Below are 11620 nucleotides of genomic sequence, written 5' to 3'. Positions count from 1 at the left end.
TGTACGAATATAGAGTCCCAGGATACAACCATGGCAGACGAATCACGCCTCACTCGTGATCGCCCTATCGAACTATAAACTCTACGAAACACTCTCTAGTCTTACGTTGAGGGATCTGGTGATTTTTTGTTGCGTAAAAACTTCAAAAAAAATGAAGGAGGAGACGAGTTATTTTCCGTAACTAAGACCAAGACCAAGACCACCACGCCGAGCCGAGCCGAGCCGGCCAGATGGCGGCGGCGCGCGTGGGGAGCTCTCTCTTCCTCTGAGCTGTTTAACCTCTCATGTCATATAGACATATATATATACTCCTCAAAATCAACTCTCCCAACCAATGTGGGATGTTGTTAACTTCATTTCATTAAAGCCAACAAAGCTTTTTATAAAAACCCATAGGCCCATTTCGTTTTCACATTTTGCCATATATTATTTGAGCCATTAGGCTTAATAATTAGGCCCAACAATCTTATTGCTCAATGGCAAACCTTGATCACAAGAAGAGTTCCAATTCCACCATATTTCCTATGAGCCTCTGTGTAGTAAAAGCATCAGAGAGTAAGAACGATCTTCAAAACCAAGAGATGAATCTGCGGATTAGAAAAGAAAGTAGATACCGAGCATTTCTGGCAAGGGGAAGCTGCAGCAAACATCACAGTTAAGCAGGAAGATATGAGACTGCAAGGACGTAGACACAAGAAGTCAGATGTCAGATCTAAACACCTAGTTCATAAAACAAGTAAGTAGAGGAATGATTCAGTATTGTTATAAGATCATTGGAGACTACTAACCGGGTCATCTTCCATGATTAGATTTCTGAACTGATACAACCCACCAGCTGAACCATGTGGCTTGTCTTCTCGCAGATATCTAATAATGTAGAAACCCAAAACAAAACAGAGAAACAAAGATCAAAGCCTACACAAATGAGCCACACTGATACTTCAAGAGGAGGAGAGAGTTTATCAAAACCTGACAGGAACTTTGAGTTCATTGGAAATGGCAGAGACATAAAGTGCAAACTCCCTTTCCTCATAGAAACCAACAAGATAGATTTGAGCCAAGTGTGGAATCTGCAGACAATAAAGGCTTGGCATCATCATCCATTGGTCTCAAGTTGAAACCAGGGTGGTGGAGTGGAGATATACCCTTTTACAAGCTGAGATAGGGTGATGCACCATTGGTTGTCCAGCAATAGGAAACAGAGGCTTTGGAATATTCAGGGACAATGGTCGAAATCGAGTACCTGTTTGGATCCCAAGATTCGACACAGAATCAGAACACATAAACTATTCAGACCAGTAACTGTCTGCAGAGACACCCGAATTAAATAACAATGAAACAACAAAGAAACGAATTGGATTCTGTTTGAGATCAAAGGAGATTTCTCAGGCATTTGCTATTGTGGAGGAATCTGAAAGAAAGAAAGAAACAAAAGCAAATATGTTTTGAGTGGATACCTTTGGTTGGACCACCGACCATGATCACAGCCACCACTTTCTCCTCCACTGCGCTCCCCATTTTTCTCAAAATTCAGACAATAACGAATCCCCAAACGCACAGATCTTTAAGCAGAGAGAGACCCACAAAACCTCAGAGTTCTTTCTTAAACACTAATATCACTAATGTTCTATACAAAGCAAGAAATGGGCACCGCAGGATCAGAATTCAGACAATAAAGAAAAGATCTAACGGTCGGAGAAAATGACAAAGAAAGGAGAGAAGATCTAATCGAAAGTGTCACCTAGTAAGTAAGTAGTGGTCTATCTCGAGATGAGATAGATCTAAGGAGAGCTGTACTGTTATGGTAATGGGTCCAAGTCACACTCTAAAAGGATAAGCACCAGAAAAACCCCACACGCCTCTCTCTCTTCTTTATCCTTTTTTACCTTCTTCCCCTTTCAGATTTGTTTATATAAAACGCTTTTTCTAAGCAAATAGTCCGACTTTGAATTAAATATGCCATGTGAGTTTCAAACTTTGTTGCGACTTGAAGGTTACATAAAATGGTGCATGTTCTTGATATATGATATCTCTGCACCAGATCCCTAAAATGGTGCCTCAATGCACAACAAGCGAATCACCAAACCTGACTTTATTCATATCGTCTTTACTTATACTCAAAAGGTTCCACAAATAGCAGACTGATAAAAAAGTACACAGATGGACAACACAGACAGCATTTGGTTTTCCGTTTTCATGACAGCGTATGCATCATTACTTAGCAAGGGGGTTTGTACCATCCCCACGGGTCGTTTGATGTGTAGAGAGTCACTTGCTTCACACTCAAGTAGTTATCGAGTCCCCTGAACAAACAAGAAACCAACCAAACCCAAGACTTGTTCAATACAACAAGCCATCAAGATTAAAGTCCTTAACAATAAGACTTGTGTCAGAATAAATAAGTTGGTACCATTCTCCTAATTCGCGTCCAAACCCACTGCGTTTGATTCCACCCCATGGAGCTTGAGTAAAGCAAGGCTGTGAGCAGTTAATCCACACAATCCCAGCTTCAAAGTCCTAAACCCGAGTATTGATTTGTGTTACTAGATGGTATTGTAAGAGACTACAAAAGGATCTGAAAATGGTTTAAGAAACAAGCACTAACCTGGCTTACACGGTCACATCTTTCTGCATCATTAGATATTACTGCAGCTCCTAATCCATAACTGTCATTTATCAAAGATTTTGAGTCACAAAAATATCTTAATTAAGAAAGAAGATTAGTCTAGGACATGATCTTACTGGGAATCATTTGCTAGCTCAATTGCCTCATCCTCACTGGAGAATGTTTTAACGCAAAGAACAGGCCCAAAAACTTCTTCTCTCCAAATTTGCATTGAAGTGGTTACATCAGTTATGATGGTTGGTTCAATGAAGAAGCCCTTTTTCAGATGCTGTGAGATATATATGTGATGTAGAGGTCATCATCATAGCCTGGAAGAAAATGCATCAAGAATAGAAAAAAAATGGGGAGATATAATAATACCTCCGGTCGTGAACCACCATGTAAAATCGTTGCCCCTTCACTTTTAGCCGTTGAGATAAACTTCAAGATTTTCTCGTACTGCAACATTCACATTTATCAGTTCATCCAGATCATATGATCACAGAAGTTGAAGTACATCTAATAAGCAAGAACATGAGTATCCTAGTGAAACATGATATGGAATTTGAATGATGCTCTAGAAGCAGAACAATTCAGATATTAACAGGAGGCAACAAATTAATCTCATATCTTTGAGGAAAAAACTTCTTATAAGACACTATCAATGATCTCTTCCTTGTGTTATCTGGTTCTAGTAGTGCATTTACGTTTGCAAAATAAAAAAAAATATAGAAAGACAGAACAAACCAACACTGGGCTATTATTACCTGTCCTTCGCTGACAACAGGACCAAGCCTGCATCCTTCTTCCAAGGGGTCAGAAATTTTAATGTTCTTGCTCCATTTTACAAGCTTTTCTATGAATTCAGATGCGATGCTTTCCTACGATTCAAAATATAAAATTGAAATGTCATAAGACATATTTAACATAAATTACACAAGGATCTGCAATTGTATCCAGTAGTGACTTATCCATGTTGGCAATAATCACCAAAAAGGTTTGATCTGAGACAATGATCATTTTCATTGACCTCCATGGAAACATCTTACTGTATAAGTTGGACTATTCACTTCTCGACATGCAGTTCATGTTCAGTCTAAAAGCAAGCAAAAGATATGAAACACATGGTTGGCACTTACATGAACAAGAAGGCGGGAAGTTGCACTGCAGATCTGACCATTTGTCCAGAAGCAACCGAAGAGAGCCCATTCAGCAGCTATTCAGATCATTTGCAGGGTGGAAACATAAAAAAAAAACTTTTTATTTTAAAGCTTCACCAGATCCGAGTCATGTCTACTCATCATAAAAGCAATATATATCAATACCGTTAAATTACTTTTCGTGGCACTAACCTTTATCAAGATCAACGTCATCAAACACAATGAGAGGGCTCTTCCCACCCAATTCCATGGAAACAGGCTGCAAAAAAAGGCCATAGAATGTTATTTTTTGATGAAGAGAATATAAAAATATAGCACAAATTTCAGAAACTTGAATTACCTTCACCAACTGAGCAGCAGCTGTCATGACCTTACTTCCCGTGGCAAAGCTTCCGGTAAAAGCAATCTGCCAAGAAACAATGACTTCTGCATTTTAAGTTCTAAGAACCGCACACATTAAACTTAAATGATGGTATAATCAGTAGCCCTTTTAGTCAAATTCTGTTATGTTTGATGTATGTCCCAAAAGACCAATACCTTGTCCACACTAGGATGTGCTGCCAAAGGAGCACCAGCTTCAGAACCATATCCAGTAAGAACGTTGAGGACACCAGGAGGAAGACCAACTTCCCGACAGATATCAGCAAGCTCCAAACAAGTGCTGAAGTTAAAAAACCATAACACAGATAAGAGCTCAAAGAAGGACCAATGCAGAAGCATAACAACGAAAAAAAAAGACAAACTACACAGTTTACTTACACTGAAGCCAACTCTGATGGTTTTAGAACCGCAGTACATCCTGCAGCAAGTGAGGGAGCCACCTTCCAAACAGCCATCAGAAGGGGGTAATTCCTACAACATCAAACCAAGTTTAAGAGCATAGGTGATCCAAAACAGGTTAACCCACCACCAAAGAAAGGAAACTGATAGTTACCAAGGTGTGATGAGTCCCACAACTCCAATAGGTTGCTTGAGAACATAACTCTTAAAACTCTCCATGGGAAGAGAAACAGGCGCTTTCTGCTTAGCATCTAACCCTTCAGCAAGGTCAGCATAAAACTCAAAACATCCAGCAACATCCTCCTGCAGCCACATCAAACAAAACCAAAATCAAGATAAACAAAGAAAAACCCCGACTTTAACCAAAAAAGAAGAGAGCAAAGAGTTACCATATCCCAGACTGTCTCATCCAATGGTTTACCACTATCAAGCGACTCAAGCTTTGCCAGATGCGACTTCCTCTCAGTCACCTAAACAAAAACAGAGGCTTGAAAGATCTCTCAACAACATATACTGATAGAAATAGCATAATATTATATCATTACCTTAGCGGCAATAGCGCGTAGATACTTGGCACGAAGAGCGCCTGGTGCTTTGGCCCAATCTTTACCTTTGTTCCTTGAGAAAGCCCTTCGAGCAGCGTTGACTGCAACCTCCACATCCTCCTTTGTAGCCGCGGGGATATGACCTTAACACACACATACACAAAGACGGATCTCTCGATAATCGAACTACACAAATCGTAACGGATCTAGGGTTTTGTTAATACCAATGACATCTTGGGTTGATGGGTTGACAATGGGGATGCGATTCTTCAAGATTGGCTCTCTCCATTCGCCGTCGATGAAGAGCTGGCGAGCAGGCACAGGAGGAATCGCCATGATGTTATCTGGATCTCTCTTTCTAGTTCGTTCGTTCGTTCAATGAAGATGGGAGACTCGATGTTGATGATGATGCTCTCTCTCTCTCTCTCTCTTACTTGCACGCACTTCTATACAATTTATTTATTTGTCTAAAGGTACGTCTCCTCTCTTGTGGCTGACACATGATTCATTTCACTTGAACTTTCTATTTTTTTTAGTATTAGATTTGATTAAGACAGTGACAGAGCATCACAACAACTTACATTCAACCAGTTAATGCCCAAGTATCCAAATCAAATCTTTGTCACATGTTCTTGTTAAACCATCTACATAATAATTCTGTAGTTTTGTTTGATTTGCCCATGTTACCTACCATTCAAGTTGTCTTTACATGGTTGATGCTCTGTCACTGTCAAAATTTTCTACTTTTTTCCTAATGGCAAGTTAATTTTCATATAAAGTTATTACTGCCTTATTTCAGTTTGTTACCAAGTCTCTCCATTTGGAATTTGTCTGTTGCTGGTTGCCTACCTGTATCAACAACAACCAGTCCTACACTGAATGGCAAAGTACGCAAATTAAATCTTGTAAAATTAATAACATGTTTTCTTAGAAGGTTTCTTATTTTTGTACCTTCTAATAATTCTGAGTTTTGATTTGCTCATGTACCACTAAACTTATCTTTAAATTGTTGCTGCTCTGTAAGTGTCAAAAGTCTCAACTTTCTTTCCAGTGAAATTAACTTTGATATTAAGTTACTACTACAGGGTACAGTTGGGTTTTGCAAACACACCATTAGAGGCTGAAGCTAAAGGACTTTTATCGGTCATCCAAAACATTTGTATTCGAGGCTTAAAATCTATCATATTTGAAGGGGACCGTACGTCTTCATCTTGTTCGGATGCTACACCAAAGGATTACTACTTTCAGATAGCTACTCTCTGTCAAGACATCAATGAATGGGCGCCAAGAATAGAAGCGGTTACTTTCACTCATGTATCACGCAATATCAACAAAGTCGCACATGTTTTAGCACACGTAGATGCCAATCAATGGTTTCTTACTGGTACTTATATGGATACACCATTATGTACTCTGTTGGAACAGGATATTGTAAACATTTCAAATTCATAATCATAAGCTTTTTAGACGAAAACAAATAAATAAGTAAAGTTAGTACTACCTAATTTGAGCTTCGACGGTTTGCTAAATGATCAAAGAAGTTGTTTAAATTAAACACTAGAGCTGAGATGCAAATGAATGAATGAGACTAAAGATTAGTCGTAAATATATTGGTTATACAAAAAAGACTACCTTTTGGAACTCGAGGAATGTGGTTTTAATTAACTTTGTATTTGCTTCTTTTATCGACTCCTGCGACATTGAAACATCATATATATATATATACAGAAGCTTTTTAGTTAGTGCACGCATAAAACTTCACGAGGAGCAGTACTGCAGTAATCAGTAGACATAAAATTGTGTATACGCTTCTGGTTCTCCAAGCTTTTTACGCCAAAATCCAAGTGCCAAATCAATCCTAAGCTGAACAATCTTTCAGTCTTTTCTTCAAATGCTGTGAACTGTATTGAGGAAATTATCACTCATTAATATCAAAACCAGATATGGATACAACCCAGTGAAATATTGGTCTCGTCTTCCAAATTTTTTGAAAGTTATACACATAGACATAAATTTCCAACTTATGTACTTATAAATTTACTTATGTTTATGGTTTTCAAAATTTCAGACCCTGTCTTTCTTGAAAACGACAGCAGATAAATTTAAACTAGTCTCCTTTTCGCTGCTGGTAGGACTCAAGCTCAAGACCTAGTCCTGCTCCTCCCAAGAGCTTCTTGACAAGGTCAACCGGTAGAATAACCATTACCGGGTTACTCATATCATTTGGTTTTTAAATGAAGCCAGCATCAACGATTATAGCAACACGTTTCATATATTCTTATCACTATCTTTTTGCTCTCAGTGTAGCTCTTTGCTATTCTTCTCCTACAATTTGCCATTACGAAAAAGTTAAAGAAAACGATGCGTCTAAAAACAAATAGAAATAATACGTCATCAGATAATGCAAAAAGAGATGTGGAATAAATCACATGGAAAACAAGGAACAGAACAGACAGTGTTCCCGCGTGATCCACTTATGATCTGCCATGTGTACCTTCTTCACGCGCCAGTCAGCGCTGATCTCTTTCCTCCACTTCCCACTTCACTCCTAAAGTCCATCGTTTATAAAACCCACGCAGCCGCAAATTCGAATCAAATCAGATAACAGAAATAACTGCAAACTAAAACGAAGAGAGAAATTTATAACCGAAACAGAGTCCAAATCAAAATCAAACCGAATCGGTTGTGCACTTATATCTTCTTGTTCAAAATGGTGAAGAAAGCGATGAAGGAGGAAGAGGAAGAGAATCGAAACTCATCGATGCAGTCAAAGTACAGAGGCGTGAGGAAGAGGAAATGGGGGAAGTGGGTGTCGGAGATCAGACTTCCACGCAGCAGAGAACGCATCTGGTTAGGCTCTTACGACACTCCCGAGAAGGCGGCGCGTGCCTTCGACGCCGCTCAGTTTTGTCTCCGCGGCGGCGATTCCGCATTCAGTTTCCCCTATAACCCACCGTCGATCTCCGGCGGAAGGTCGTTGACGGCTCCGGAGATCCGAGAAGCTGCTGCTCGGTTCGCCAACGCTCAGGACAATATCATTAGTGTCCGGGGAGAAGAATCGGGTTTGTCCGAAATCCGACCGGAGTCTCCTTCAACCTCCGTGTCTGAAGTGGATACATCGTCGGCGACAACGCTGGATTGCGATCTGTCGTTATTCGATTTGCTTCCTGCAGACTTTGGGATGTTTCCAGGGTTTGATGACTTCTCCGACGGCTTCTCCGGTGATGGAATTACAGAGATTTTAACCATTGAAGATTACGGAGAAGAGATTTTGGATGGAACTTTTTTTCTTTGGGACTTTTAAATATCCAAAGAAAAAAAATTATCGTAAAGAGCGCGTTGTGTGTTTCTTCGGGCCAGGAGTAATCTGGAGATTTTTTGTAAGACGGAACTCCGACAACCCGGAAACTTGATTCGTTTCGGATCTGTAATATGATGACGTGGATGATCATTCTTTCATACATTCCTATTTTTTATTTTTTGTTATTAATTAAAATATTTGGATAAATAACAAATTAAATGTTTTTTTTTCACTAGAAGTTTATTAAACTGTATAATACAAAGAAAACTCAAAAATGGACAAAACAAAAAAATAACAACAAAATGCCTAACAAGAATGCCCAAACTAAAGAAACTCTTGAGGCATGAAGCCCAACAAGAGAAAACCGTAGGGTAAGAGAGATTCATCACCCACCACGTGGACGTACGCCTTGCGTGCAAGAGACACGCGTCAAGGTAAAGGACCGTCATCTTCCTCCGGTGCCAAAGACGAGCCGCGACAACGGAGCTCCACCGAATAGGAGAGGCAAACCGAATAAGAAGATGCTCAAACCGAACAACTCTCACCGGAAATCACAGTCGATAAGGCTAATCTGACAGATCGAACGCTTCAGGAAAGAAAGCAATTGTCTTCAATCGATCCAAAAACAAACATCGATTTTCCTGCATGATTGATCGGACATTTTTAATGATACTGATAAGCTTGAAGATGAAACGGCCTCCTGAAGGGATATTTCTGTGGGCCGGGCTTACAAGTGTATTATGAGTTTCATTTTTAAATGAGGTTCATCACGTTATATGAAAAAAAACAAAAATTATAGTTTTTTCATATTGTAAACTGTCTTCGTTTAACATGAGATTAGAGTTCTTTTCATTATTGTCTTAGACAAGTCTGAAGAGTCGCGATGTGTGTCTGTTCGTAATCTATTTTTTCACCGGTGAACTCTTCATCTCCCCATATTAAATCGCTTGATCTTAAATGTTCCTGATTTGTAGCCTTTCCTTAAACCATATATATATGATTCTCATCTTTGATGAACCCAATTTGCATCTCCACAAAACTCATTGATTCCTCTTAGCTTTAACGATCTTCTAGAAAATGTCTTTCTGCCTCTCCAGTTCCTCAAACCAGCGTTCCTAGCATCCGTCACTCAACCTTCGAGTCTCTCCGTGTTGGTTGTAGTAGTCAAAGCATAGCCTCTAACCTCCTCGCTTATGGGATTCTCTGAACTTCAAGAAAGACAGTGAGCTTATGGGAATCACGGTTCTCTTCCTTGATGAAAAGGTAAGTTAATCTTCGATTTATCACACTTATTTAATATAATTGTTTTTAATTGATTTCCTGATTCTTTGTTAAATAATATTATTTGCAGATTCCGTGATTCATGGGTTTATTCCCGCCGGACGTGCGAATCATTACATGCCATCTTTGAAAGCCGGTTCCATTGGGAAAGACTGAAAGTCGATCGTTTTGAGGTTGCTAGATGCTCAAGAATGTACAAGATAATTGATCATTCATTCCTCATTCATTTCATTTCACCAACTATTATTGATGAAGTCATCACGGGTGCTCCTGAGATCAATCTCCAATCATAATTAGACTGTTTGACAATTTTCAAGCGATTTCGAACACAAACCTAGAACTCTCAGGTATATTATCATATTGCATCTGGGTTTATAATATGTTTTGTTATCATAAATGATATTTAAACTCGCAGATATAGTTGGGCAAATTCGTTCTGTCCAAGGCTCTGACCTTAGCAAAGAAACAACTCGAGTCGTTATCCATCTCCTAATTGATCCGTAAGAAACAATCATCACACAATTCTCTTTATACTATTATCTATATTGTGCTAACATCAATAATCAAAAATATTTCCTACCCAAATTCTGTGGTCGTCTATTTTTCTCTCTTACTTATCAAACTAATTTTACACAAATCTTTATTTTACAGCTTAAAAGAAACCACAGCAACCTAAACAATCAAAACATCAAAAACTAGAATTCCAAAAAAGACGAATCATTAATGATCACCTCTCTTTTTTGTCTAATCTTAGAAATAAACTTCAAAACAAATATGCCAAACCAATCACCTCAACTAAAACTCAACGACACATACATCGAGTCATCTAAACAAATACAAACTACACGGCCAGCTATTTAACAATTTACAAACTTACTTTCACAACGACACATACATCGAGTCAGCTAAACAAATACAAACTACAAGCTATTTAACAATTTACAAACTTACTTTTGCAACGAAGAAGACGAATACGACAACCAAGATTAATGAAATTACCTAAACAAAAAAGCAGAGTAAGTTATGAACTCTAATAAATACAACTAACAATGATTTTTATTTACATATTCCCCATCAAATAAAAAATAAACAAACACAGCCACAACAAGAGATACAAGAGACAATCCCGACATACACAAAGGCGGAAACAACAGCTCCACCTTCTCACTCCTCTTGTCTTATAAAAATAGCTTACATGTCCAATGTTAACAGACCAATGCTATTATCTTCTTATGAAAAATACATAAATTCGTTTAAAACTCATTAAAGCCCAAATACGCAGAACTGTCACTCATCTTATAGTTATTTCTACAAGTCTTCATGTATTTGTTTTAAAGGTCCGGTAAGAGCAACAAGTTTAAAAATAAAATAAAAACATATAACAAATATAATAAGGATAATAAAAATTATTACTTAGTACACACAACTTACACGACTAAACTGGAGAAAAAATATCCAGAAACAAAAAGTATTTTTAACAACTTTAATATAATTTATGTACTCTCAACAGTACAAGAAACAAATTAAAAAGACAAACAAACAATAAGTCTCAGTGACACAACAAACAACAACACGAATTATATCAATCACATTACTAACACAGTTTAGTCATTCATAAGTGAAGAACAATGCATACACAGTTCATCATCACAACTCTAACCCTATAACAATAAAAAAAACTTGAAAAACAACTCAAAACGCAAAATTCACAACTACAATAACTCTAGCAAAAATATTGAGATGAAACAAGAACTCTATCCACAACCCCGCGCTTGCGCGGGGGCAATGCCCCTAGTTATTGTAAAGAGCGCGTTGTGTGTTTCTTCGGGCCAGGAGTAATCTGGAGATTTTTTGTAAGACGGAACTCCGACAACCCGGAAACTTGATTCGTTTCGGATCTGTAATATGATGACGTGGATGATCATTCTTTCATACATTCCTATTTTTT

General features: G+C 38.3%; 3 protein-coding genes across 5 annotated transcripts in view; 1 reads left to right on the top strand and 2 right to left on the bottom strand.

Moving 5' to 3' along the window:
• The window catches only part of LOC106300126 (mannose-1-phosphate guanyltransferase alpha-like), an 8191-nt gene extending 6320 nt beyond the window's left edge, over positions 1–1871 (bottom strand). The window contains exons 1-7 of one of the 3 annotated variants that reach the window (XM_013736204.1): positions 1742–1871; positions 1458–1627; positions 1146–1243; positions 970–1070; positions 789–867; positions 615–675; positions 486–532 (exon numbers count right to left, since the gene is read on the bottom strand). In XM_013736204.1, coding sequence (XP_013591658.1) covers positions 486–532; positions 615–675; positions 789–867; positions 970–1070; positions 1146–1243; positions 1458–1518 — 447 coding nt within the window. In that variant the 5' untranslated portion in view covers positions 1519–1627; positions 1742–1871. Of the gene's footprint in view, positions 1–485; positions 533–614; positions 676–788; positions 868–969; positions 1071–1145; positions 1244–1457 lie in introns of all 3 variants that reach the window. The other 2 variants (XM_013736205.1, XM_013736206.1) reach the window with 2 other exon arrangements.
• Positions 1872–1964: 93 nt separating this feature from the next.
• On the bottom strand, positions 1965–5599 carry LOC106300125 (betaine aldehyde dehydrogenase 1, chloroplastic). The gene is made up of 15 exons (XM_013736203.1): positions 5315–5599; positions 5091–5233; positions 4935–5015; positions 4700–4848; positions 4525–4617; positions 4303–4426; positions 4106–4171; positions 3958–4024; positions 3745–3821; positions 3373–3486; positions 2987–3064; positions 2743–2894; positions 2606–2666; positions 2411–2517; positions 1965–2303 (listed from the first exon to the last, which is right to left on the bottom strand). Exons 1-15 carry the CDS (start codon positions 5424–5426, stop codon positions 2219–2221), a joined length of 1509 nt encoding a protein of 502 aa, XP_013591657.1. The 5' UTR covers positions 5427–5599; the 3' UTR covers positions 1965–2218.
• Positions 5600–7484: 1885 nt separating this feature from the next.
• Positions 7485–8623, top strand: LOC106297018 (ethylene-responsive transcription factor ERF018-like). Its single transcript, XM_013733296.1, has one exon. It carries the CDS (start codon positions 7801–7803, stop codon positions 8392–8394), a length of 594 nt encoding a protein of 197 aa, XP_013588750.1. The 5' UTR covers positions 7485–7800; the 3' UTR covers positions 8395–8623.
• Positions 8624–11620: the final 2997 nt, after the last annotated feature.

The sequence above is a fragment of the Brassica oleracea genome, chromosome C6, assembly GCF_000695525.1.
Source record: "Brassica oleracea var. oleracea cultivar TO1000 chromosome C6, BOL, whole genome shotgun sequence".
In the NCBI taxonomy this organism is placed as follows: domain Eukaryota; kingdom Viridiplantae; phylum Streptophyta; class Magnoliopsida; order Brassicales; family Brassicaceae; genus Brassica; species Brassica oleracea.
The sequence above is the reverse complement of the archived record's forward strand: the minus strand, read 5'-3'. Positions and strand labels throughout refer to the sequence as shown.